Source organism: Chamaea fasciata, unplaced genomic scaffold, assembly GCF_029207755.1.
Source record: "Chamaea fasciata isolate MVZ Bird 193981 ecotype frontalis unplaced genomic scaffold, bChaFas1.0.hap1 SCAF_1, whole genome shotgun sequence".
NCBI classification, from domain to species: Eukaryota; Metazoa; Chordata; class Aves; order Passeriformes; family Sylviidae; genus Chamaea; species Chamaea fasciata.
In genome coordinates this window covers 71,069,506-71,092,758 of record NW_027094086.1, presented here as the reverse complement: position 1 = coordinate 71,092,758, position 23,253 = coordinate 71,069,506, and the positions used below count along the sequence as shown (strand labels likewise).

Here is a 23,253-nt window from a genome sequence, read left to right as displayed (position 1 = left end):
CTTTTTATACTCAGGCAACCATCTGTCAGTAGAAAAGGATTATGAAAAAAGAAAAAAAACCAAATGCTTGGAGAATCCTTAATTGATTTGAAACCAAAAGGCTACTGCTGTGTCATAGGCAGCTCTTAAGCCAAAACTTTTGCAGTAGCACACTACTGAGAATGAGCAGAGCTTTAGACAGGCACTCAGTTAAGGTTCTCGGGCATCCTCTTCTATTTTTCTTCACACGTTTTCCTGATATCCAAGATGCTTCTTCTCAGGCTTCTCTTCTAAGTACTTCCAAAATCATCCTTTTTTGGCACATCTGCTTTCCACAATGCTACAAGACCCAATCAAAACAGTGTAAGTGCACAAGAGCAGCCACCTAAGCAATGGCTTTGTCATGCCTTCCAGTTGAAGAATTCAGATCGTAACTTTGGTTTAGTCCAGGTATTATTAAGTCTATAACCAGACTGTACTGGCAGCAGTCAGCAAGCAGGCAACTTCTCGTCCTTGAGAGCACAGAAGCTGACACATTTACTTCCTCACATGTATACACAGAGTGATCAGTTGCCTGTTACCTCACGATTTAGGCTTTTCTTTTTACCCACAAATGATGAAGAGCTCACTTTGCCTGAAGGTGTGTGGTATTCCAATGCTGCTCTGACTATTGCTGTGCCCATTCTCAAGAGGCTGTTCCCATGGAAAGAAAGAGTGCTGATCCAGGAGCACAGTACCAGCAGTCACATTTCTCTCTTCTTACCCTGCTTCAGTGCACAGGGATGGAGTTACAGAGAAAGCCCAATGCAACATCAGCACTAACATCACTTGTGCAAGAATAGAACACAACTGAGCTCTTTCTGTGATGGACTCTCTGGGTCCCATCTCTCCATTCAATTTGCAGCCTCTTCCTTCCACTTCTTAAGTCCATGGCTAGTTTTGCCTATGAACAGTGTACAAAATAGTCACTAAGGCTGGGTTCAAGGGGGTACCTCAGATTTTTATCAGAGAACAAGAGTTCAGGGGAGATCCAAAGGCATTAAATGCAGACTAACAAGGATAGATAGTTGAGCAGAATCTGTGGGAAGAATAAAGCAAAATAATCATCTGGGACAGAAAGAGGGGAAAAGGTGGAGTCTAGGACGACAGAAGTTACAAAACCAATGCTGCAGCACTTAATCTTTGTGTCTGCAGAGATTATATATCACTCTGTCAGTCATGTCCCACAGGCTAACTGACTTGACAGAAAAAAATAATTATTATCCCAGCTACTACTGAGTGGTTATTATTTTCTTTTCCCACTACGTTTCTGCTTTTCTCCAGCAGATACTCATTAAGATTGACCAAGTATCACAGACCTCTCTGATTGTCAATCCCGAGCCCTGCATTGCTGTCTATTAAAAATACTTCAGTTCCCTTTTTTGGCCTTCACGGAGATATATAGATATATATATATATCCTAGTTCCTTCCAAAGACTCATTTTTTTTAATTTTTAGAGTCGGTTGCTGACACTTCAGAGTCCTTTCAGAGGGTTAACGGAACTCAACAAAAAAAGACAAGATACATCCAGTCTTTGAGGAGGCTGAAACCTAGATGAAGATTTTGAAAGGAATTTAAAAACTACAGGGAGGGACTAGGAAAAAAAAAAAGTTAATTAAGAATTAAGGGATCCCAAGGAATTAGTCAGTTGATCTCCTCTTGAGAGTACTGTGGGCACTACCTCCAGCTCCTGTGCATTCTCATTATGGAGGGATCAAATTCACAATTACGAAAGCAACATCCATGCTTGTTACCCCCTTCAGAAAAACATCATCATTTGAGTGCATCCACTTACCTTCCAAACTCATTCTGAAGGTGCTCAGCATGACCAATTTAAAGCAGATGTTCAAAGTCTACACCAAAGAAAGGGACGAGGTCAAGTGTCTCTTCATCCATTAAGATTCCCATTAAAAAGTACAGAAGAGTGACTGGTCTCCAAAGTTTATTAAAAATCAAAGAATAGAAAACTTTACATAAAAATATGTCAATTTTAGCTTCCACATAGTTGTCCACACAAAAAATTTAAACATTTTTTTAAACCTGTAGCACATAACCACAGTGATAGCCAGGCCAATTCATTTGGTTCACCATGACTGAAGTGTTACATGATACCACTTTTCAAATGAATTTTGCTTTAAAATGGACGCTAGTATAAGACACCGATTAAAGCCTCTGAAGGCTCTTTAATGTAGTTATGCTCAATATTGCTAGTGTGTGAAGACTAAGCAGTACAGGCTCATGTAACAGCCCTTAGATATTATTTATGAATCAGCTCACAATTTTTAGAACTTTTTTTATTGTGATGAGTCTGGAGCATTAAGACAAACTTTCTGCAAACAGATATGCACTACTCTAGTTTGGAATGTTGCCCTCTCTCCCCTCAAAGACCTGCTTGTGTTTGACAGATTCAGTAATAACATGAACTACTTCTGCTTCAAAGGCATACAGCATATTAAAAAGCTTCATGCTTGACACCTCATTTCAATATTCAGATACCAGTTTTAAAACCTTCTATATCTGTACACAGTATAGATGTCCTGTTAACAGGATTCTTCAGCTTTCCCTGCTAGTGGACTTAGATAACTCACCTGTAGTTTTCTGTATAGCTTAAGAACTCTCACTTAAAAAAAGGGAAGTCAGAGGGCATGAGATGTGACCTACTCCCAGGACAATTGTGGTGCTTTAAAAACTCAGGGTTAGGCAGGATGTACATTTTTCAAAAAGTTAAAGACAGTGTTTGTCATGGCAATACACACTTGCATAGTATACCTGTATGCATCTGTAAATTAAGTGCCAGCCACTCATACTGTGTACAACACTGGGCTGTGCTCTCCTGCAACACATTAAAAGATACTTCTTGTAATGCTTAGAGCAGCTGAAGTACTTTTTATATATTTGCTCTTAACAGAACTAATGCATACTACTATACAGATTCCTTAATGGAATCAACATATTTCCTTTCTCCACATTCCTTAAGCCGGGTACCTCTGTTTAATAGTGTTGTTTCAACCCAAACATTAACAGGTTACGTTACTAAAATGCATCAAAGCATGTAGTTCACAGCTTTTTAATTCCATATCAGGACTTGAACCAACCTTTTCCCCATTCCTCTCAAAAGTTTTACTTCTGGTACTACAAATGTTCGATTTGTTGTCTAGTTAAAGAAAATTAAAACTCATTGGTCAGAGCAAGACGACTGATAGAGGCCAGACAATGAGCTAAAAAACACAGGGTCAAAATGCTTTGGAGCTTAGTAAATTCTTAAAACTGTAAGCCAAATCGCACTTTCATTGTGAATCAAGAAGCCTCAAATATTACCAAATGTCATGTTTATAACACTGCTCAGACAACCTGCCAAAACTATGACCCCAACTTAGATAATGCAACCTGGGAAAGGATCTGTAAATTAAAAAACCTCTTCCCCTTAAATATAACTTATGTGATAATATGAAATTAAATTAAAAAAATCCAAGTTATTGCACAAATCATACTTCCAATATTTACAGAGAAAAAAAAATGAGCTTTGAAAAAAAAAAACCAGGAGAGCAGCAAATTTAATTTTATGAATTCTCAACTTGATTTGCTGCAAAGAAGAAAAAAAAATAATTCCAAGGGGCTGAAGTTTCCTTCACTTCTAAAATAAAAGAAAAGGAACAGATATAGCCACAGCAAAAAAGCTACAGCATTTGTAAATGTCCTTGCAGTTCTATTGTCAGAGCTGCTTCGGCACTGAATGAACCATTGTGGGAAGGCAGAAAACAAACTTCCACATTTAATAAGGCTTCACAGATAAGCACAACTACTTCTTGAAGATGGACTGAACCACCACACAAAGAAACATGCAAAGAAGTCAGCTGCAGATATTTGGCAACACCAATAAAACGATGTGCTGGACGCTGGTCTCCATCCCTCAAGTCGAGTGGCACTCACTCAGTTTGTCTGAACAGGGAAGGTCATTTTGGCACCTGCCATTATCTGCTCAGACTGATAGGTAAGCTGTCTCTGTGTTTTTTCCTTCTCCATATATTACGATTGTACTGGTGGTGTCCTCGGTTACCAACTGGTTGCCTCATGCCTCCACTGCTGACGGGGCTGTAGCTGTTGCCTTGGTTATGAGTTCCTTTCATGGAAAACTTCATTCCACTGTGCTGCTGAAAGAAAATAAAATAAGCATTCATTTAGGCACAAAACCAACAAACAAAACATATAGTACCAGTTGTATTTCCTCAACACATAAGCCACTTCCACAAAACACTGCTTGAAGCAACTGGTCTTTTCATGCTTGTTTATTTGTAGCTGTGCAAGTCCCAAAGCACAAACAAGCTTATTAAGTGTTTTCTGAAGAAAATGTCCTGCTAATGAAATGGTGTAGCAAGGCATCCTTAAACCCCTTGGATCAACTCCCTTATAAAACCAGAGAACTTCCACATTAAATACTAGTTGTGATAGATGTGTCTATTTTGGAGTATCTCAGCAAGAGCATGACCAAGTGAGATACTTCAATCTTTCAGAAACACCATGGAGAAATGTAAGGGTGTGATCACATGAGCAGATGCACAGGGAGTACGAGTCTGCTTTCCCCATAATCTCAAGTCAGTGACAGGCAAACTAAGTATAAGGCTTGTGAGGAGCTTGTAAATCCTACTGGTCTGATCATCAGGTTACACAGCTCCTAGACTGTACCTCATATGCAGACCAAGGCAAAACAATTAAGTGATCAGAAATACAGCGTAACACTTCCTTAGGGGGATCTCTAATAATTTGAAACAAAAACTGCCCAGAAAGTTTAGTACCAGCCTGAGTAAACCTACCCCACCAAAAAATACTACAGGCATTTCTATCACTTAATGACATTCAGTAAGTTGGAACTGATTGCCTGTAACAAGAAATAATTCTAACCTTAAGTGGTTGAACAGGAACACAGAGCCAACATTTGGGACAATTGCATAGAACACTAAAGTAGGTATAAGAAATACTGCAGGTATTTCATACTCTGTATTTCCAAAGAAGTGTGAAGCAGAAATGAGAACACCAAGCCACCTTTACAATTGTGTGCACAAAATAAAAATAAGTATTGAAAGCATAATTCCATAAGCAAGATTTTACTGTCAAACTGTTACTAAAAGAGACACTGAGCATCCAGAAAGACGAACTGGTGAAAACCAGTGTTGAGGAATAACCACCGTTAACTGTAGGGTGGCAAAAAAAACCTTAGAATGATTTTTGATTTAAACAGTGTCCTACAGCAACCTTATCAACCTTCAATGTGCAACTTCTGAACTCCCAAGATAGACACACCAAGGGTTATTCTCAGACTACCAGTGGCAAAATAATTCAAGGACAAACAGAAAAAGATGAGAATTTTTCACTTTTAAGAAGCACTACTTCCCAAAAATAATTTATTGATGTATGTTTCATAAACAGCTTCTAGTAGATATTTTAGCAAGTAAACAATGTGAAACTAGAAAAAATTGGAATGTTTTAAATTTTTGGCAAGTGGTCCTTCAAGTAAATACACCGTGTCACATTCTTGTGCAAAGTTTTCTAGTTCAGTAAGTCTATCTCTGACTCAATTATATATAAACATTTACTTGAAATGACATCAAAATACTAAAAGTTACCCTATAATAGTAAAACACTAAAAGTAGCTATGTGCTGAAGAAAGGCAGAGGAAAACTTTAGTATTGCTACTGAACAACAAGAACAAAACTGATCAAGGAGCATACAAACTTCCAGGAAGCCAATCCATCCACTTCAGTTGAAACTGTGAAAAAATCTGGGAATTTCTTCCTCAATGTGAATGAGGATTCACAAAAAAAAAAAAAAAAAAAAAAAAAAAAAAAATTCTACTGGGAGCAGCACGGCAGGTGACCTCAAGATCAGACAAGCAGCACAGCAAGTATGACAAGTGCATCTACCTCTATCCTAAAAGATGTCATACCCCTTGTTTGCTCAAAAGGTAAACAAACTTTCAAAGAATGATAAATAACCTAGCCAGAAAGTGAACTCGAGCTTGTTATGAAGCATTCTGCATTGTTTTCAGGCCATCAGGATCAATACTGTCAATCTACTGGAGCAGAATCTGAATCCATCAAGTCTTGACTCATCACCTGGGAGAGGTGCTTTAGGAAGTTGACTAAGGGACCCTTTCAGTCAGAGATGATACCTTTATATTTACCAGTTCTCAACTACATTTTGTTCACTAGTTTGTTAATTTTTTTGAAACCATCAGCTTTTAGCATCCTGCACCCTATGCTATGGTGTTTCACACCTTAAATGACCATCACATTTATTTGAGACTACTACAGGATGATCTATCAGTTCTTGGTGTAAATAATTTTTTATCGTTCTGTTCTCTAACTTTTTCATATCCTGCTGATGACAACACAGACCTAGATCATAATACCTCATCTTGTCGAGGTTAATAATTCTTTCTTCACACAGAAACAATTCCATGTGTTTCATCACTATTAACATCTTCCGCTATTCTACGTCCATTTGTGTTTTGACTTTCCTCTGAAGAGGAAAGAAATGGCAAAAATTACACTCACTGTTGGTGCCATCTGCTGCTGCTCAGTGCCTACCACTCTCCACAAACTTTAAATTATTTTTCTCCCTCCTGGTGCATCACCTTTAAAGGTCCTTCTGCATCCTTTCTCAGCACCCTTAAGGTGCTTCACATCACCAGCAAACTCCATCAGACTTCATCCAATGCCCTTTAGACATTAGGCAGCACAAACTCTTGCAGGGCTTTCCTGGTGAACTCCCATCTTTTACAAAACCTGAATTTTTTGTTCCTCATCTTCCAATTAATTAATTGTTTAAAACAGGACACATATCACTCGCTCAGCATCTTTCAGGACCTTTGATAAAAGAAATTCATGTTTTTGGAAATCTCAAGAGGCTATATCAAACATCTTTACCCTGTGCACAAACTTCTGGACATTCCCATGTTCAGGACTCACACAATCACTGAGAGATGACATCTGTAAGCAGACAATGTCTAGAGAGATCAGATAATCCAAACAGAAAACTCTTCATCTGTGATACAACAGAGAAATCTTCGATTTAGAAGTTTCAGCTTCTTTGGATCTAATTCTCTAGATAGAACAATCTCTCCCATCTTAAGGCTATTGATTTGAGAAATGAATGATAGAATTGGTTCGGTTTTTAGCTGTGTTGAATAATCTGCTAGATCTGGACGGTAAACCAAAAAATGCACATTTCAAACAAGGTTGGGGGTGCAGATAAGGTGAAAATCTACAACACATGCCAGGTTAAAAAGGTTTCCAGGAAAAAAAACAAGAGAAAATATAAAAGCAAACAAACAAAACCCCCAGAACTTAAAAAGAGAAAAAAAACAGGATTAAAAAAAAGAAAAAGCCCCAGAAAAAAAACTCAAGAAAACAAATCTGGTTGCAATAAAAATGCCAAGTAATTACTTGCTAAGGAAACCAAATCTCTATTCTTAATTACTGGCAAATTTACTGTACAAAACTGCTGACATTTAAAGAATGCCATTATTCAAAATGAAAATCTGTAGCCAAAAAATCAATCCCCTACAATTTGAAATAATACAAGTAACATAACAGAGCTGAAGTCTAAACATAAACAGGCTTCTGAATTGTTCTGGTCCTTTGTTATTTTGTTGGGTTCTTTTTGCCTCATAGCATTTCTAAAGTAAGGAGAAATAAAAGGCAGAAAAATGTTGGTAAAAAAGTATCTGTACTCAATTTAAAAAGAAATTATACATACAGTGCTCCAAAATGATTGGTAAGTACTTACAGAGGTAAAGGAAAAGCTTAGAAAAGGCATAAGACAGTTTTGAAAGATCACATATTTACTATTCTGTTGTTTAGAGTACAGAATTGAAGGCCATGACTGAATCTAGTCTGCAGTTGATCAGACTTGTAATCAAACTCACACCTCAAAACCATTTCATGTGAAATACCAGAGTAGTATTCAGTGTTACCTTAATGTGCCATTAACAATTTAAGCATCCCTTAAATAACCTTTCATGAATTCAAAATATTTAAATATTCAAATTTTTGAATATTCAGAGTATTCGAAACTCAAGATATTGCACGAAGTTTGCAATATTTCCAAATTCTCTATTTTAGGCTTGTAGCACTCGCTTTCTGAGCATAACAACATCTGTAAATAAACTAAAAATTTATCTGCTTCTTCTACTTTATGAAATAGATTCATTGTTTTGCAGAGAAATAATGGACAATGACCTACCCAGCATTTTAGTTACAACTGCATAAGCAATAAGCCAATTATTAGACAACCTAGCCTCATTACTTTAGATTAGTTAACAAGATTCTGCAAGATATTTGCACATGCTATCTGGGTGCACTCTTAACCTGGTAAGATTTCTATCTATTTCTATGTAGTTTAGAATTCAAAGCTGAAGTACAGACAAACCAAAATAAGTTCTTCCAAAAGTTGTTTAGTATTGGCAGTCTAGGAAAATAAGGCTCAAAGCACAGCAAACAAAGACACTTCTCTTTTTGGGTCCTACGGGCCACTTTCAGCCACAACTGATAAAGTCTTGGGTCCTGAACAGATTTTATAAAAGAACTCAAACTCTTTTCTGCGGTTACTAAAAAGGGAAATTTATGGAGCCAACCCTAACAACAGCAAAGAAAAGATAGACCAACATGGGGACTAAAAAGATCCCAAAAGCAAGAAAAATTTTAGATGTTTCTTATCTTCCAGACAAGAGAACTGGAAAAATTAAAGTTGCAAGGGAGCAGATTATTTAAATATTTCGTATCTCATTTCACTTCATTACAGACTACTGATAGAGCTACCCAAGGTCAAAGTTCCCTTCACCTTTTACAACAGGTTAGGCAATACTAGTATGAGCAGGTCCAAGATAAACTAGTTTGAGAGAGCAGAGGGCCTAGTCCTCAAAACCAGGGACTGACAGTAGACAGTACTGTGAGCATCACAGCAAATACTGAGCTACATTACGGTAAAGAAAGTAGAATGACACACGAGATAAATACCCTTTTTGATCTTGTCAGTACTCAAGTTTCAAAACTGAGGGGCAAGAGTCAAAACAATGCTACCAGAAGACAGAACTCATACTGCAACTTTGCTGCTGTTGTGACATAGGCCATGAAGTGTATATGCATACTTGTCACTACAGAGAACAAGAGATAATAGCTTTTTTAGCACAAAGCTGACAGTTTCAGACCTTAAAGAGAAATCTTACCTCACTGAGAATTCTCACTTTTGTTTTGGAACAGAAAAACTATTACTACAGTAATAAAAATGCTTTCCAAATGATGAGGTGATACCAATACAGTACATTTGAAAAAGTCTACAGAGGAAATATATATGTGATTATTCAGATCAATATCAGTTTGTGAGCCAAAATCTGATTACAATGACACTGGAAGATAAAGGAATACTATGTTAACAAAAGGAAGGTATGATTTCTGTATTTCTGTAAGTCTTTTATTAATGGTGGGTTTGTTTATGTTTCTATGAAACTACTATTAAGACTCCTGCAACTCAAAAAGCACTCAGGAAGCAACTGCCAATGTGGCCAGAGGATCTCGTAACAATCCTATAAGCATCTAGACTGGATGTTTATTTGGAGACCTCTGGAGATCACTTAATCCAACATTCTGCTGTAAGCAGTCAGATTAGGTTATCCAGGGTCTGGTCAGGCTAAGTCAGCTTCCATACATGGACGGCTAACACCACATAAAGCATATAAACACACCATATAAAGCATAGGGCAACCTAGATGAAAAATCTTTAGTACTGTTTTCAGCTGAACAACCTCTGAAACTCAGATACACTTTTTCCTTCTTTCCTTAGGAAAGGAAATAAAACATCATATCAAGTTTTGCATGTGTTAAAAACCAAACAATGTTTCGTCACACACACAGAAGATGGGAGTCTGACAATCAGAATCAAAACTGTTTCCCAAGTAGACAAACCACGGCCTACTTCCTACGAAAACGCATGGATGCTGAAAAATTATTCCACCCAGGATGAGAGCATTCTCAATAAAAAAATTACAAAAATGTCATTTGGTTGAGTGAAGAAGCCTTCAGTAACCAAACAGCTTTAAAATGCTATTGAACAAATCAGGTCATTTCTAAATTGAAGTTGACATACTGAAAACAATGAAGTATCTCAATATACAAAGGGAATTCAGCACACTTCTGCACTGACATGAATTAAAATGTGTCTTTACAAACTTATCCTTCATCCAAATGAGCTACACATGACTTTGCACTCATCTAAAAGAAATTTTGACTCAAGTCCCTGACCAATTTTGTTTGCAATGCTGCTAACCTTCCAGCAATATCATCTCAGAGATACTAGCAGTATCAGCAGTACTAGTGAGACAAAGCAACACCATTAACAATTGTCCTGGATAAAAACAAACTCAAACAAAGCATGCTAGCCACAGAACTGCCTGTAATGCAAGATAAAAAAAGCGGTTTATAAGTTTAAATGTTCTGTCTTATTTGGCCAAATTCAAAAGAATCTGAAAAAAAAGCATCTACTCCTGCAAGTCTGAGTTTGGACTGTGGTATTTCAGCACTGACATTAAGGTTTCATTCCCAAGTTGTCTCCATAGCAACGAACATACTCCCAGTCAGACACCACTCATCTTTACTGGAGACTTTCTCAGACACACTAGAAGCCAGTCAGTGCAGCAGAGGGACTGGTGCTTACTGGCTTTAGATACCTTGGAATCAAAACATAACCTTTGGGGGGGAAAAAGAAGCCATCCTGAAATTTAAATGAAAGAGTTCTTCTGATCTAAGAAAAAGGAAGTTTCTTCCATCTTCATTTTGGCAATCTAGCGAACAGCAATCCAGCATGACTTAAACTTATCTCAAAGTAGCAACTGCGAATGTAGTCCCCTTCTCTCCTTGGGAAGTTACCAAGCAATTTCTGGCCCCTCTACTCATCTGGACATGCATGTCAACATCTGTTTTTCCGCTTATTTCTAATGGGCAGCACTGCTTCATAAACTGTTCTGCTCCCCCAAGTAAACTTTCAGACTGTTGTCAACAGAGTAAAAGAATGATTTCCTTGGAAAAATGATGGATGACGACGATCCTGAAAAGCACACAGACCTGTGCCAGGAGCTTAAATCAGTCCCTGAACTACCTGGAAATTCTCCAATTAATTATGCAGTACATAAATAGAACTGGTAATCACATCAAACATGTTTCAAAAATGAAAATACCAGGAAGCTTTAATAGTAGCAAACTTGCCTAGAAGGCAGTGATTTGTTCAAAATACAGTTAAATGCTCTTGGCACCTCCTTGTCCTGCTTTTGAGAGTTGTACTCGACACCTAGGTACAGCTTTCCAAGCTGAACTGAGGTAGAAAATGTTGCCAGGAAGTGTTAAAGATCCTGCAGGAACACCGAAACCAAACTGCCCTGAGTTTTGTGAAACAAAGCCTTTAAAGTTCTTGGTACTGTTTTCGTTTGTTATTAATGCTGTAGTTGTTTAGTAGGTTTTTTTGTGTTTGCTTGCTTTGTAATACATACTAGTAAAGAACTGCTATTCCTATTTCCCAAATCTTTGCCTAAGAGCCTCTGATTGTAATGTATAATTGAAAAAGAAAAAAAAAAAAAGAGGTGAAAGAAGGAGTTTACGCTCTCCATTCCAAAAAAAACTGCAGTTGCTTTTTTTTTTTTTTTTTTTTTTTTAATTACCTGGCAGATACCTGTCTTCCCAAACCAAGACAGGAAGAAAGCTGAAGACACCACACAGACAAATGAAACCCCTTCAAAATTTTTTGAATATGAAAGACTTGCTTTTAAGAAAGTCTAACACATGTTCAAATCTATTCGGACGGGAGTCCTGTAAGATGGAAAAATGCGCCTATTAAGAGTTCTAAGCCAGCTGAATCTTATCAACTCAAAAGAAAAGCCATCAACCTAATCTAGCACAGTCATGCTCCAGAAAGTTGCGAGGTGGAAAGGAGATATTTACAGTATTCTGGATAAAATGACTTCATTTCCCACTTCTGACTCAAACTTTTTCAAAAAATCCCACTTCTACTTCACAAAACATAAGCTTCTGGTAAATTCAATGCGAATAGCCTATTATCCCATTTCTAAACTATAGCAGCAAGAAATTCTTCTGACTTGATGTGATTCTCAAAGGCATGTCTTTTTTAAGCAAAGCCACAGAAAAATTCCTGCTTTTAAACATGTAAGTACTATAAAACTACTAACAGAATAGTTAACAATCACTTGAAAGGACAGCCAAGGAACAGAAAGCCAGAAAAAGTGCTACAAAGCAGTTGCTTTCTAAGATTCAAAATTCTAGCAGAGATCCAAAATTCACACAACACATTGCCTTTTCACAACTATGGCAAACACTCTGAATGCCAACTTGCTTTGTACTAACAACTGCATGCCTCCTAGCTAGCTCCAGGGTACTTTGTCAGAAAAACAGAGCTGTTAAGGAAAGAATAATCTACACTAAGTTTGCATTTTAGACGATGTTTAACTTCAAATAACTCTTCAGTTTTATTCTTAAAAAACTTCTAAAGTTTCAGATTGGACTGTATTCACTAGCCAGTGAATAATCAATTGCAGACACTATAACAGAAATATATTATTTCATTAGCTTCTCACTAATATATTTCCTGTGCGGGAAAACTGGTACTGCCTCAGTGGGACTGAGCAGTGGGTAAAGAAAGGAGGGGAAGAATCTGTGTAATCAGTTAGAAGTTTAAAACCAAAGGCAAGTCAAAGGGAATGATCACTTTTCCTCTACTCAGAACAGGTGAGGTCACACATGAAGTGCTGGGCCCGAGTCTGGGTTCCCCAGGAACAGAGATATGGACAAATGGGAGAGCGTACAGTGAAGATTCATGAAGTAAGTGCTGAATCAAACAAAAAAAAAGGCAAAGTCATTAAGCTGAAAATCTCCTCGTCCTTGAATCCCAAGAACTCTGATAGAAGGACTTGGAGAAGAAGGAAGAGAACCTGACCAAAACTAAGTGACAAAGAAACCAGCTCACTGTTCGGTAACTATAGGCAATCTACAACGAACATTTTGCATTAAACCTCATGTGAGGCATGTTTGAGTAATAGCTTTAATTATTAAGATTGAGGGAGTGTTTTCCTGCAGAAAGATGCACTGATGTTTTACCAGAATGGATACATTAGCCAAAATACATTCAGGTCCCAGCACATTTATGCCCACATTTAAATTTTTGGTAAAAAATCTTGTGCACATGCCCGTAATTAATCTGCTGTTCTCTACCTTTAAAATGCATTTTAATATTACAAGTGTAATATTTACAAGTGTAATCAAATCTGTTCTAATAATTCAAAATCAAGACAACTAAATATGCCTAGAAAGGTCAGTACTATTCCTTAAAATTCAAATACTATCTTACAACTACACCATCACCCTATATATGGTGGTGGAAATTAGATAGCCTAAAGAGCTACAAGTACCTCACTAGTTGGGCACCAGGACTCTCAAATACAACCTAAGGAGTCAGACACCTGACACCCCTTCTTTAACTATCTCCTAGGTGTCTGTGTTGCGCAGGGGCTCTTCCACTCTAAACCCTTTCCCACCCTTAGCTCTCCCCACACCTCTGACACAGCAGGTGAGTACTTTCATGCCCACATGAAGCTCAGCACATGCTCTATGAAGGTTATCCTCAGAGGCTTTTAGACTGAACAGCACAGCACATGACCTACACCTGCGATGTGACCGCTGCTGGTGACAGAGTTGCTGGCTCATACCTGATTACTGGTGGCCATTATCAGGGCTCCCGGAGGCGCAGATTGGGGTTTACCACTTGGCAGGGGCAATGCGGGCGCTAAACTGGCCATAAGCTGGGTCGGTGCTTGAAGACTGAACTGGTAAACATTAGGAGCTGTGCAAGGTGGTGTATCTGATTCCTTTTGGCAGAGAAAAAGGGGAAAAGAAAAGCAACTTTACAGAAAGTACAGTATATACAGACTATGCACGTGAAATTGCACCCAAATATCAACTCAAGCGAATACTTTAAAACATAATGTTTTTTTTCAATAGAAAAAACATAATAAAATAAAAGCTAGCGCTATGTTTATTTTATAAATCTAGCAGAAGTTTAACTGAACCTCCATTAAGAAGACAATGTCAACGGGTCTATGGCAATCACAGGTCAGTTCCAGTCAGCACAAATCTAAAGCCAAAGTTATGTCTCTAGCAAATTCAAACTAGAAGATGAGAACTAAAGCTGAGAAAAAAAAACAGAACAAGAACAGCAACACTCTGGGTAATAGAAGGGCAAGAATTTTAGTTGTCGAGACAGATTTGGTCCTCAGAACACGTTCTGGAGTGTACTGATTTTTATGGCAAAGTTACTCACTGCAATTGTTACAAATCTTCTCCCAGTCTGCCCAGCAACAGCAAAGTTAGGGCTCCACCCAACAAGAAACAAGTTGATGCTCTGCCAGTCAGGACCAGTATATATGCACCAATCACACATGCCACTGCTCTCAGGGAGTTCTGCTCCCCTCCTTTTTTGAGGGATAGCTCCTGAGAGAAAGCAAGATGGATGCAGGATAACTGAAAATATACTGCAGTGGAACTAATATCACTGATCGCTATTCTTCCTCCTTCCAGCCTGATCACCTGCCATCTCAGATGCATCCTAGGCAGACATACTGGTGATGCTGAAGTACCGTGTGTCTGGAGCACCTAACAGCAAGGAGGCAAGCCCAGATCCAGGGGTTTACAGGAATTACTGAAGTCTGAAAACACCCAACTACCTCAGTTCTAAAACAAACAATTATTTTCTAAGTTGAGAAAGGTGGAAAGCAAGCTACAGCCTTTTAAAACAACTTTGAAGACAAAAACTCCCATAAAACTTATTTTTCAGCCATAACATAATGGCAGAAGTAGCTTTCCCTATGTTTCACTGCTGTTTTTTACCACGTTCTTAACTCCAAAGCATTCTGAACTTAAAACAATGGAAAAACCTATTCTTTATCCCAAACCACTAGTGTTTTTTCCACTTCCAGCTGTTAAGTTCAAAATATAACAAGAGATGGGGGTTGGCCAATTAGTAGTTTAGAAGTTACCACATTAAAAGGCATTATTGGCTCAGGTCAACGCGGATCTTTACTGTTGAAGTAATTACTGAAGTATTCTATTGCTCTGTCTCTAAAGATTAATTGCCTGGAAGAAAAGACTTTGTTTAAATCATGTAAACTTCCAATAGATCTCCAACACTACTACTTGCCCTCAAATGGCCTTGTTTTCTAAATTAGATTCTTCAGTTAGAGAATAGGCTGGTCAAGAACAGAAACAAGAAAATTTTTATAAGCTTTTCTTGGGGAAGAAGATTATAAAAGTGAGACTGACAACTGTGAATACTGAGCAGCCTAAGCAATGAGCTACTACAAAGCAAAACTTGCATCCCAGCTGAATTGAATACTCAGAGTAGAAAGAGTCCTCAATAAAACCAATTTGTTAGAAAAACCAGTCTTTTATTAGTCTGTATAAAGTTGTGCTTACTAAAAAGTAAGATCTAGAAAGAAAGGAGCTACTTTCCTATTACTTCAGCTAGTGATAAAAATTACAGTATGCCTCTGCAAAGCAGATAACTGCATCATGAATTCACTACAGACACGTCACACTTGTAAAAAGAATCTGTGCAGAAAGTTCTTATTTATGAGACTAGGTATTCATTCCTGAATAAATATGACCTTGGACAAAGATGACCTTGCACCCTTTTGGTCATGGAATTATTAAAAAGCTAATGAGAAGAGAAGGAAATGAACAGACAAGTTCTAAGCATGCTCACAAGTACCCATGAACTAGTAGATGGGATGGAAAAAGGGATCTTATTGTCCAGCCACACCAATGTGCAAATCTACTTCAATGCAGTGTTCACAAACCAGACCGAAGAACAATTTTAGCATCACCCTTCAAAGTATCTCCCCTTTCTGTTCTGCTTGGATACAATTATATCCCTAAAAGTTCACATACATAACCCAGATGGGATACTTCTCATTAATGAGATTTCTAAGGGGCTTCAGAGCAACAAAAAGTTGCTCAAAAGAAAAAGAGTAGCAGATGGAAGAGAAAAGAGCATCACATCATTTAACTGAGATTAGATTTCACCACAAACAAAGTTTGTTGCTTTATTATAATTTTGTGATAGGTACCTTCTGCCACAAGTGTTATTTACTAAAACACATCTCATAAAGGCAGATTATATCTTTTTTCTAAGGCAATCCTGGATTTCCAATGGCATTACTGTATGGAGTTGATATTGTGACTTCTCAAGAGCATTAAAATCCTTCTGTAAAGAACAGCATTACCCTTCTTAAACTGAACGATTAAATTTGGATCAGAAAATTGAGCCCAATGTGAACAAATATGATTTTCCATAAGCACAGCCTACACTGAAGGATTAAATCTTTCTTGGTCCTCTGGACCAGATTCTTAAGTGTAACATGAAAACTTGAAGCACTACAGAAGTTCTGATGATCTACAAGTAAATATATGGAGGTAACACTTTCAACACATCAGTTACAGATCTGGAAGACAAAAGCTCTGGCCACAGCTAGGGCGAGGGCTACGGAGGTCACATTAAAAAAGATAAATGTTCACTAAAGGGGCAAGATCCCTCAACTGATTTTAGCAGACAATGTAGGGATAAAGCTATAAACTGCACCTTGTAGCAGTACCTCATCCTGCAAGGAAAGTATCTTCTGAAGATTTGCTTTTGGAAACCAAGAAAAAGACTAACAGATCCAGGTTTATCCTCCTAGGACATTACCATTTTACAACACGCTCTTTAACCAGTTTCAACTTTTTGATTAAGAACTTAGTATGCAGAAGGAAGATTTCTACTACTCGAAGCTCTGATTACTGAAGATTGGATTCTAGTTTAATGCTGGAGAAACGAAAACGTAGAGGATACATAGAAACTCAAGTGTTACTAGTGAACTTCTGCTTAGACAGAAACAGTGAAACACCACAGTCATACGCAAGATGCAGAACCGAAATCCAGACTTCTCTTCCTGACACAGGATAAAAACAAAGTAAGATCATTTACTCTTCTGCAAAATGCATCTCCTGTTATAAAAAGGCCCAGGACCCCACCACCAAGAGAGTATTTACTTGCCAAATTACTAGCTAGGTCTGGCGGTAAGAATTTATTTCAATTCCATTAATAACTCAAGGCTTAAGATACCTGGCAAGTTCTCAGTACACAACTACCATTTCAGAGCTTTCCTTTTCCAAGACAGTATGCTTTCTTAAGAGTTGAAGTTGCCTAAGAATAATTCCTGACCTCAGTATGTTTAAGTTTGGCTCAATGCTAAAGGAGTGTAACTATCCTAAAGCCAGTATTCAGAAATAAAAACTTAACAAAATGCAAGTTTCCTGATAATGCGATGGATTTGGGTTTTCACCCCGATCTCCAAGAACGAACTACAAAAGTCTTGGCAAAAAGATTCTTATTGTTTCCGCCCTCAAAATTTCTTCCACTAATTAAACATTTTTTTTCTCTTTCCCACAACATTCAAGAGCTAGAAGCTGTGAGAGAACAACGACCATTTCAGTAAAAACTCTGTTCCATCTTTGAAATCAAAGAACTGAAAATTGTTGTTTATAGTTAACACTTTACACTATACATTTTCATGTGTTCCTCTCCTTACTGACAATTACAGTGATTTAACAGATGACTACTGCCAGTCTTACTCCTTCTGCCTCTTTTCCCATTCCAGCCTTCTCCATTACACCTATATTAGCATCTGGCATTACTATGTGCTAATTCAGAGGTGAACCACAGAAACAGTAATCCCCTTTTTACTAGTTTCACTTTCTGCATCAGCTCACCACAGGATTAGGTGAACACCAGTTCAGAAAAGCAGGAGCAGTTAATGAAAGGAAATTCGGCTAGCAAATACATCCTATTACTGAACTGGCTTAGTAAAGTGCAAACCACACTCCTTTGAACATAAGGCAACACCAGAGGACTTCAGACATTTCACAGTTTGGGGCCATGCACAGGAGAGGAACTTCAGTGCATGCTCTCGTTTACACAGCTTCAGCCCCAGTGTATTTAACTGTACTCGATAAACCACCATGCTTCCAAAGGTGACTGTAGCATCACCCCCTGCCCTCATCCCATTTCTTCCACATTGTGTGCCATTTCCTTTCTTGGTAGATGGAGCCATAACTTCAACTATGGTGTAAATAAAGCAGAATTGAGATTAACAAAATTTCTACTTCTATGGAAGGTCACAAGATAATCTCCATCAATATAGTTGCTCCACTTCCACTGGCCAGCCTGTAGATAATACAAGTCTTGAGTTAAGGTGAAATTGGTTAATTTTTCTGCCTTCCATTGCAAAAAAAGAAAATATCTTGGTCACTGTGATTACAGAAGGGGAGAAATAAAATAATATAGGATACATAAGCAAACCAAAAAAAATGCATCCTCCAAAAGCAATTTAGTGCTTGTTTTACAGAAAGACAACTGAAAACATTACCTAATTAGTAACTACCAGATTAAATGCAAGCCCAGTACCCTTTCAACCACACCTCATTATACCCTGAGAGGTCTGACTGCAAGTTTATTCCATGTTTTATCAATAATCACTGTTATTTCAAATAAGCCATCGTAAATAAAAAAGGTCCCAAAAGTGTAGAATTTAAATCTTCCCCAGTTGCCCCAATACTTTTATTTCACAGGTTTTCAATTGGTCTGTACTACTAACAATAAAGAAATATCTCCACTTTGATTTTCAAGTTATGAAGTAAATTATAGGACTCATTGTGAAAGCTGAACATGCGTCATACTAGACTAAAAATACTGAATTTAGGTTTTCTTCCATCTTAAAATGGCTTAGGTACCTCTGTGATTTTTTTTTTCATGGGAGGGAACATTAAGATATGGCAAGATTACAGCTTAGACTTTGCCATTAGAAACTAGTCTGAGGTCAACTCTTAAAAAATTATGTGCTTCTCTCCTTACTTCACTGACCTCACAGCAGTAAAATCCCACTTCACTTGCTGAATTACAGATTCCCTCTGTATCCTCTGCTGCTTCAATAACTTATTAAATAAAATTACTCCAGAATTTTATATTCAACATAATGCCTCCTGCAGCTTTGCAGAAATTTACTCTTACTTCAAGTGGATATGGAGAAGAGACTACTCAAGGAACTGATAAAGAAGAACTGAAGAACAGTGTAAGGCAGTATAAAACTCCGCCATGTCAGAGATACAGGTTAAAAACCTCAAAAACAAATGTGGGGCTATACAGTGAAAGAGGAAAACAGGCAAAAGCAGCACTGGAAAAACTTGTTCTCCTCTAATCCACACAAAGTGCTAGCAATCTGCATAGCAGGAAATTTAAAAAAAATAAAAAAATAAAAAAAATTAAAAACAAACAAACAAACAAAAAAAAAAAAAAAACAAAAAAAAAAAAAAAAAAAAAAAAAAAACAAAAAAACCCCCAGCATTTTAAAGGATTTGGGGGATAAATTCTTAAATGCCCTAAATAAAATGTCAGTTAAATGCTTTTCCCCAGTAACACCAGGTTGTCCCTGTCTCTGCACACAGGGTTGCCCGCTGCTTTATTTGGAGACAAGCTGCCTGCATGTCAGCACTTACACCTCTCTGAAGGCTAAACATCAAGATGCTTTTTAAAGAACTTGCCTCTGTTTGCTCAGGAAGGGGAGAAACTTAATACAAAACCTGCATTATTCTACACAAAGATGATCAACTATTCATACATATTTGAACAGTTACTTTGGCTAGGACATGAGAATATTCAGGCATATAGAAGGAAGAGAGAAAACTGTGTGTAGCTCTTGCTGTCAGGCTGAGAATTTTATTAGGCAACCTCCTTTTGCCCCCATTCCTTATACACACAATTTCAACTGCAGCTTTACAAATTAATCAATCAGTCATTAAGATGGATTTAACAAGACTGTTAGAAGATTATACAAGAAGAGCTGTTACATATTCTGAAGTGTCTGTCCCTCTACCACAGATAAGCACGACTCATGCCTGCAAATTCAATCACTTTAAAAAAGCACAACATTTATCCAGACAAGATATGTCTATCACCTCTCTCTGTGAATACGGAAGCACAATAGTTCCTGCTAGTAAGCTGAAATTCAGTCTGGCTAATAGGAAGGAAGGTGAGATGGTTAATAACTTCATTAAGTATGTTGAGCTCAAGTACAAAGCCATAATTACTGCAAAGCAAGTAACAGTACCAAAAACCAGTGTGGATTCTTGTGTGCATTCAGCAGAACTGTAAGAATAATGAACCTTATTCTCATCAGTCATATTTATACATCAGTCTTAGAATGTAAACATCCAATCACAGTACTGAATACATAATACTTCAATACAGAGAAAAGACAGATTCACAAAACACTGAAGGTTCTGCTCAGCATATTCTCTAGCTGATGGAGCTGAACCATGGGCAAATCAACCACTGACATTCTGACGAAAAGTTTTATAACACTGCAAGGGTTACAGTAAAAATTTCAAGAACAGTCTGAAAGAAGGGATTATAAATGTTAAAAAGTTAAAAAGAGGCAAGGACTGTGTCATCTCCAAAGCTAGACTACAGGGATATTGTTCACTGAAACTTCTACTGTCTTGGCATGACTGCATGGTCTTGAGAACTCAGAGGTCTTCACAAAATTATCTCATCATAGAAGCCCACACAACATTATGACCAGAAATACTGAGGTAATGTGTATGAAATTTGTTAGAATCAAACTTCTTACAGACAACTTGGAGTTTCTGTGATGGACTGGATATGACATTATATATCCATAAGGTAACAGAAAAAAGCTTTAAGAATTTCCTGAGCCATTTCATCTGCTACTGATATGCATGCATCTCTGTCACAAAGTGTTAAGCTTTACTTGGCATAACATCATCAGAACTGCAGATCATACTTAGCACCAGAAATCAAACCAGACCAAAATGAGTCTGCAAAAACATAGCTAGGATTATTTCTTACTTGGCAGAGACTGTTCATCAGGCAGTAGATATTCTCTAGCACTACTCTAGGACTTCCTGAGCTAATGAAAAGCATTTTTCCACAGTGCTTAAGCAACAAGAAATCCTGGTCACCAGTTACAGAGTGCAGGTCCAGAATGAAATAAAATGTACCCAGAAAAAGAAACAACCCGAACAACCAACCAAAACAGCATCTTCAAAAGGAATTTGGTCACTGCTTAGATTGTGCGACTGACATCTGCAACTATCCAAAACAAGCAGAGAGCTGGGGGTGAACATAGCTCATTCCATCTGGTTTCAGATTCTCATAGCAATCACTTAAGTCAGTATGAAGGTGAGATTTTTTTAATGCCAGAGGCTTGTTTTCTTTAGTGGAACAGTTTGAATCTGGCTTACATACAGTAAAAATTCACACACTTTGCACTGTCCTTGATGGCAAAGACAATTGTAAAGTATCTTCCATTATTCACTTCAACATTTGTTGGATCATGAAGGAATGCATGGTATTGTACAACTTACCTGTTTGCAGGAGTGAGGAATATGCCCGCTTTTTTCAGGGCAGCATAGGGTATTTGAAATCAGCAGAAAGCTTCATTGAGAGAAAACTTACTACATAGATCAGTTTGATAATTAACATAATTGAGAAAAACATATGAACTGCCTAATATGTTCTGATAACTAGATTCCTTGTATCCATAAAGGTTTTTATTATGTGTTCTTTAGTTTGTTCCTGATAACTAATATTTATACACTTCACAGAGCCGAGGTAACAAGGCAGAAATCTTAGCACTCAGTATTTTGCACAGAACTGTATTAGAAGTACTGCTGAGTGAGTCAGAGCTCTGTACTGACATGTACAGTAAGACAATCCCATAAACTGAACAGCTCTCCCACTAACAGTTACAGTAATACCCAAAGACAGGCTTCTCTTGGTCTTTGATCCAAAATTTACTGGCCCTTTGAAAAGCTATCCTTTGTGAATAAGATTTTGCAGTTGGCTAGAACACTACTAAAGACAGCACGGCTAGAACTCCATTGGCTAGAGAGTGCTAGACTAAGGCATTTTGTAAATAGCTTTGCTACTTTGGGAAATCCATAAGAGCATACCTTTTGTTCAAATATTGATCTGGTCTCATTAGATCCAGTTTCTAATTTTGGGCTGTGTAGACAGTTGCCCAGGAGCATGTTCTCCTGCAAGCTAGTCCTAGATGTGCAAAGATGAAAGCAAACATCCTCCTGAGTTTCAGATGGCATGCTGAGAAAAAGCACATAAATCTAAAATATACGGGGAAAGAGAAGACTGTCCTTTAAGGAGACAGTTCTCTTGTTCCTCAGTGGTACTTCAGTTGTCATCTTTAAAAGGCTGCCACCAGTATGGAGACCTCAGAGCAGTAACTGTAAGCTTTTATTTTCTTCTATTTTTCTGAGCATAACAGACATTGAGAGGCGGGCTCCTAAATGTTAGCTCTGGTTTATGCCAATCCAGCCTTGAGAACAACATGCTCCTTGTTATTGTTCTGTTCTGCTGCTGCTGGAATAAATCTATACCCATTGCTTTAGCTGACAGATTCATAAGTCCAAGACAGCAGAACAATTATCTATTCAGCTGCTGAGTCATATTTACAGATTATTAATGCAAAACCTGTAATGCTGCCAGAACTCCAAGGAAGCAAATCTTTAAAAACCATATAGCATGCTGCATTGTAACCAACTATTAAACTATAGGGTTTAATAAAAATTCTAGGATCCCTGTGAGCAATACTGCAACATTGTTTCCAGGACATGCTGACAAATATATGCAAGGCCTCCAGATTTATCACCAGCGAACAGTGATGTGATGCCTTCAAAACACAACTACTTCAGTCAATGGCTGGAGAGGGGCAATGTGAGGAAGTAATGCGATAGGCTTTCAAGCCTATTTCTTCCTCCTCAACACAAGTAAGCTGACTTCTACTGTACTGGTAAGTAGAACTCAAAGGACCAGAGACAGTTGAACACTATTACTAGTGAAAATTTAGCAGTAAATAGAAAAGCAAATACACTATCTAGTCCCTACAATTTAACAGATAGCATCTTGCACCTCGTACACAGCAAAAGATATTCTGCAGTCATGAAAAATACACCTCCTGAAACAGTATCTTAAGGTAGAGTTTGTGCTTAAGGTTAATAGTGACATAGGAAAAAAATCTTGCTATTAAAATTAAACCTTAATTACTGGGCAGA

At 37.7% G+C, this 23,253-nt stretch overlaps 1 protein-coding gene across 4 annotated transcripts in view; it reads right to left on the bottom strand.

The window, feature by feature from the left end:
- Window positions 1-1,944: 1,944 nt before the first annotated feature.
- TENT4A (terminal nucleotidyltransferase 4A) overlaps window positions 1,945-23,253 on the bottom strand; it is a 60,283-nt gene continuing 38,974 nt past the window's right edge. The window contains exons 11-12 of one of the 4 annotated variants that reach the window (XM_066185916.1): window positions 13,782-13,940; window positions 1,945-4,170 (exon numbers count right to left, since the gene is read on the bottom strand). In XM_066185916.1, coding sequence (XP_066042013.1) covers window positions 3,991-4,170; window positions 13,782-13,940 — 339 coding nt within the window. In that variant the 3' untranslated portion in view covers window positions 1,945-3,990. The remainder of the gene's footprint in view (window positions 4,171-13,781; window positions 13,941-23,253) is intronic. The other 3 variants (XM_066185924.1, XM_066185930.1, XM_066185938.1) reach the window with 3 other exon arrangements.